Below are 5961 nucleotides of genomic sequence, written 5' to 3' on the forward strand. Positions count from 1 at the left end.
CTGGAGGGTATGTAGTTTACACGGATGCTTCTCTTCAGGGGTTAGGTTGTGTCCTGACTCAGAATGGGCATGTGATTGCATACGCTTCTAGACAGCTGAAGCTTCACGAGGACAACTACCCAATCCATGATTTGGAGTTAGCAGCCATTGTGTTCGTTTTGAAGATCTGGCGTCATTATCTGTATGGCGAGAAATTTGAGATCTTCACCGACCATAAGAGTCTCAAGTACTTGTTCACTCAGGCAGAATTGAACATGAGACAGAGACGTTGGATGGACTTGCTTAAGGACTATGATTGCGAGATTAAGTACCATCCGGGAGCTGCTAATCTCACCGCTGATGCTTTGAGTCGCAAGGTGCGACTATCCGCACTTCAGACTTGTTCGATGTCTAGTGCGATCAGTGACTGTTGTACTTCAGATTTTACCTTCAAGCATAAGAAAGGTATGCAGAGTATCCAGATGTTTGCGATATTATCTGAGCCAGCCTTGTATTCGCGGATCCGAGATGCTCAGATGTCTGATTCGAAGACCCAGCGTTTAGCTCGTCTAGCTAACGAGGGTAGCTCGTCTGGATTTCATTATCAGTCAGACGGCTTTCTGTGTTTGTCTGGTAGGCTTGTGATTCCACAGGATGAAGAGTTGCGAGGGGAGATTTTGTCTCAGGCACATCGCACTAAGTTGAGTATTCATCCTGGGAGCAACAAGATGTACAAGGATCTACGTACTCGTTTCTGGTGGAAGGGAATGAAACGCAGTGTTTATCAGTTTGTTTCGAGATGTTTGGTGTGTCAACAGGTCAAGGCAGAGCACCGACGACCTGGAGGATTGCTTCACAGTCTGCCTATTCCTGAATGGAAATGGGAGTTTATCACTATGGACTTTGTGACCCATTTGCCGGTATCCCCGAGGAACTGTGATGCTATCTGGGTTGTGGTGGACCGACTCACCAAGTCAGCGCATTTCATTGCCTATAGCCGAGAGTACTCTGTGGATCGCATGGCACGGATGTACATTCAGGAGATCGTCCGACTTCATGGAGTGTCTGTGAGCATTGTCAGCGATCGGGACCCCAGGTTTACTTCTAGATTCTGGGGGAGTGTTCAGCGTGCGATGGGTACTACTCTCAGTTTGAGTACAGCCTATCATCCGGAGACTGATGGTCAGTCAGAGCGCACTATCCGTACGTTAGAGGATATGCTTAGAGCATGCGTCATGGATTTTGGTTCAGCCTGGCAGGATCATTTGCCGTTGATCGAGTTCGCTTACAACAACAGCTATCACACTAGTATTGGGATGGCACCTTTTGAGGCGTTGTATGGGCGACGTTGTCGTACTCCACTCTTCTGGGAAGAAGTGGGGGAGAGACAGGCTGAAGGACCGGAGTTTATCCAGCAGGCGATAGACATTGTTGATCAAATCAAGAAATGGATTAAGACTGCCCAGGATCGTCAGGCCAGTTATGCTAATATCAAGCGTAGGCCTTTGCAGTTCGAGGTCGGGGAGAAAGTGTTTCTGAGAGTGTCACCTTTCCGCAAGATTCTCAGATTTGGCCTTAAGGGCAAGTTGTCTCCAAGATTTATCGGTCCGTTTGAGATCTTGGAGAGCATTGGCGATTTGGCTTATCGACTAGCATTGCCACCGCATCTATCCAGCATTCACGACGTGTTCCACGTATCTCTGTTGCGACGGTATGTGGCGGATGAATCTCATACTCTGCAGCGATCTGAGGTTCAGGTAGACAAGGATTTGACTTATGTTGAGAAACTTCTTTGCATCCTTGATTATAAGGATAAGGTTTTACGGAACAAAGTCATTCCCTTGGTTTTAGTTCAGTGGCAGCGCCGAGGCACTGAGGAAGCTACTTGGGAGCTTGAGGACAGGATGCGTAAAGACCATCCTGAGTTGTTTTGATTTCATTCTTTAAGTTGTATTCAGTTGCAAACTCTGTAAACGTTTGATTGAATAAAGAATGTTTCTGATTTCTGTATTTGCATTCGGTACTTAAGATCTGATTTCGAGGACGAAATATCTTAAGTGGGGGAGAATGTAGTAGCCCATACCCTAATTGAGTAATTAAAGGATTAATGCTAATTAATTCAATTAGGCATCGGACGGATCGGAAGCTCCGAAAGGACGATCGGAAGCTCCGATCGGGATCGGAAGCTCCGATGAGGATCGGAGGCACCGATGATATTACGTCATCCATGACGTGTGGCTGGATCGGATGCTCCGATCACCCTATCCGGAGTCAACAAATGATATTTTGACACGTGGCAGATCAGGATCTTCGGAAGCTCCGATGGCAGGATCGGACGTTCCGATCGAAGTTCGGACGTTCCGATCGAGGATCGGAGGCTCCGATCGTTGTCTATAAATAGAAGGCCGAGGCTTCATTTCTCCTTGCCAATTCCGGATTTCCTCTCTATTTCTAGTCATATTCGAGTTGTTCTAGCCTTCCTAGGCTTGAACTGGGAGTCGTCTAGACGTTCGGTAGTCGTAGCGGAGTTGTGTCCAAGTTCTGGAGGCATCGACATCAAAGGGCTAACGACGGACGAAGGTATAGCTTTTGCTTCCTATAAATATTTAGGAGTATGCAATAGCTTAGTTAAGGCTTTTAGGGCGCTATAATGATAGTAGTATCATTTCGCTGTGTAGGCGGACTTTAGGCTTGGACTTAGAGTTGGTAGTGCCTACCTGGTATTTGAGGTACGAAAGTACTGTTCGAGATATCCTGACTGAGTATGCATGTATTATATGACTGCATGATTTATATGCCATGATATTATGCTGCATTCATTTGCATCTTGCTGTATCTCCTTCGAGATGTCTGTAGTAGGGTTGTACCCTATCCTGTCAGTGGATGGACTTCCATCGATTTGGGTCCGGCGTATCCACGGTTATCTCGGTATGGGAGCCACCTCCTGAAGCGACGGCACAGCGTGCTACATACCAGGGCCCGGTCTGTCTCTATTATCTGATCCTTGACCTCGAGTCTATAGGGAGTTCACTTTGCATGCATGTATACTCATACTCTCGCACTGAGCATTTTATGCTCACGTCTCGTACTCTGTATTTTCTGGACACCCTATTCCATGGGGCAGGTTTGCGATTGGACGAGGAGGGTGGATCCAAGAGGGGCTAGTCAGTGGTTGGCCAGCTGGAGCTTCGTCTAGGCTTTATTACTGTTGTTTGGGTTTATACAGCTATTCGATTTGGTTGTATAATATTGGATAATTACAGATTCCTTTTCTTGGGATTGTATAATGTTATTGGATTCCGCAGTTTTATTCTGATATCTGTTTTATTAAGTTAATTGCATGCATAAGTTCTGTTTAGTAGGTGATCCAGGTAAGGGTCACTACATTGATTATACTGAGAATTATATTCTCACCGGATGTTTCCGGATGTTGTCTTGTTTTGTATGTGTGCATGACAATAGATGGGGCAGGAGCTGGCCAGAATCAACGTGGGTAGCTCGAGAGAGAGTCTAGAAGTGTGGACTCAGGTTGTTGTAGCTGAATGATGTAGTTAGAAGCCTTGCAAGCATGATAGAATACTTTTGGCATGTTGTATTGAAATGCACCTTGGATATGTTTTGTATTTATGCTTTTGGCTAGCTTTGAACTAGTAGATGATGTAAGATAGCTAGAATCTTGTACTTGAACTTGACAAATATGTATATACATGCTTTGGTATTGAGTTAGCATGCTTTGGAATTGATATAGGTTGTGAAAACATGATTTGAGCATCTTTTGACAGCAACAGAATTCTGCAAATTTTTGAGCGAGCACAGAGTTTGACCGATCGAGGGAGGCCATTTTAGCTCAAACCCAAGAATTGTTAATTTCTACTCGCTCGATCGGTTAAGGTTGACTGATCGAGCGAGGTGCATATTTTTTAAAAAAAATTATTTGCTTGAATCATCTTGATTGATTTATTTAAGCTTCTATTTATTGCCCTAATTTGAGATTAGCAACCCAAGGCCCCATAGATCGCTACAGTTTTGGTCGTCTTTTCGAGGGACGGGCATTAGACAGGTGCTACGGGTCTTGTATTTGATCCGTTCTTGTGTCAGGTTCTTCAAAATCAGCGGTCTAACAATGGACGTGTGTATAAGTCTGGACTCTTAGTATCTATTAGGAGTAGCTATTAGTCTAGTTAAGGCTTTTTAGTTAAGTATTGGTGATATGGTGTTGTCTTGACTTGTAGGCTTGGATTATAGACAATTGTTTTATTAGGTCAGTAGTGAGGTACGTAAGTACTGACTGAGATAGCCAGCGAGTATGCATGCTTAAATGTTACCTGATTATGTGTTGCATTATTATCTGCATGAGATGCATGATATTGCTGTTCATGATTTATACTGAGCATTAGCATTTCACGTTGACCCTTTATATTCTTTCAAAAGATAGCCTATTGTTTCTAGGGCCGCTCAACCCTAGGGTTTCTTTGTACGATCGGGTACCGTGTGACACACTCTTTATCGATGGACCAGCATGTACAGTTTTATTCAAGATAGTGATAGTCCAAGATCAGGTTTCAGTATGTGTAGCACCCACTGTATCTTCGAAGCAGCTTGCACATACTGGAGGCGCCTGTGTTCTGAGCATGATGTTCCAGATCTTGATCCCAGTGTACCAGAGCATTCATTATTTCATGTTGCATGAATTATATTGACTTGTGTACTTGTACTTTGCATTCTGGGCATTAGCGGTCATCTCCCTGTTTTTATTTTGGACATACCATTTGATGGGACATGTTTGCAGGTGGATCAGGATCTAGTTCAGTGGTTGATCAGTGATCAGGGCTTTGTAGCAAGATATTACCAAAGGTTTTCAGTTTTAGACTTTGTTTAGTATCTATTTGATTGGGTTTTATTGATTAGGTTCCAGTGATTTACCTGTTGTAGTTTGTCGATTTGTTAAGATTGTTTAAGTTTTCCACAATTTCTTTGATTACCATTGTTTAAGTTTTAAGTGCATGCGTAAGATTTTTTTAGTAGGATATTTTGGAATGGGTCGCTACATTTATTGGTATTAGTGCATGCATTAGAATTTTGGACATAGGATCTTCTGTTGGGATTAAGTTCCTGTTGTGTCTTAGTAGAGATGGCTGGATATGACAATGAGTGTAGTCATTGTAGTGTCTGTCGATGGGGGGATGAGGAGGAACTATGGAATCCTCAAGCTCTTCGCCACCGTCAAGATAATGATCGTCGTTGGTTTGACTTGAACAAGTTTATTCGATTGAGGACTAAGCCACTGGTTGGCAGTGAGAACCCGAATTCTGCCGAAGATTGGTTGGAATGCATGGAGCGTTGTTTTTGGTCTTTCCATTGCTTGGAAGAGCAGAAGATGGAGGCTACTGAGTTTCTTTTGGAGAACATGGCTAGCAAGTGGTGGAATTCTGCGTCAGCATTTATGATGGCCCAACAAGGGTGTGTCACTTGGGCAGATTTCCGCAAGGCGTTTTCAGACTTGAATTTCCCTCCAGCACTCCGACAGGAAAGGGAGGTAGAATTGTTGAGTCTGAATCAAGGAGAGATGACAATCGATGAGTATCAACAAAAGTTCATCGACTTGTTGCCATTTTGTCCTCACGTCAGTGAGAGTTCAGCTACGAAGCTTGATCAGTTCATGCTAGGGTTGAATCAAGATATCTATGAGCGCGTGGCTGTTTTTGATAATCCCAGTACATATGAGAGCTTGGTAAATCGGTGTATGCAGGATGAGGATAGAGCATTGAGATGAAAATCTCTACAGGCAAGTAGGAACCCGAGTGTGTTGGCACCAAGAGGACAATCATTCAAGAAGCCCGCATCTTCTTCATCTACAGGAACTGATGCAGCTCGTCATTTTAGTAAGATGAAGTTGTAGTGTGACCATTGTAGGAGAGAGCACCCCATTGAGAAGTGTCGGGCAACTACGGGAGCTTGCTTTATTTGTCGGAGTGTGGAACA

At 43.9% G+C, this 5961-nt stretch overlaps 1 protein-coding gene across 1 annotated transcript; it reads left to right on the forward strand.

The window, feature by feature from the left end:
• The first annotated feature begins 5110 nt into the window (after positions 1–5110).
• LOC140877662 (uncharacterized) lies at positions 5111–5752 on the forward strand. Its single transcript, XM_073281220.1, has one exon. It carries the CDS (start codon positions 5111–5113, stop codon positions 5750–5752), a length of 642 nt encoding a protein of 213 aa, XP_073137321.1.
• The last annotated feature ends 209 nt before the right edge of the window (positions 5753–5961 follow it).

This window comes from Henckelia pumila, chromosome 2 (genome assembly GCF_033568475.1).
Source record: "Henckelia pumila isolate YLH828 chromosome 2, ASM3356847v2, whole genome shotgun sequence".
Taxonomy (NCBI): Eukaryota; Viridiplantae; Streptophyta; class Magnoliopsida; order Lamiales; family Gesneriaceae; genus Henckelia; species Henckelia pumila.

What these genes read in the sequence shown, in the direction of transcription:
- LOC140877662 (XM_073281220.1), top strand. Translation starts at nt 5,111, where the DNA reads ATGGCTGGATATGACAATGAGTGTAGTCATTGTAGTGTCTGTCGATGG.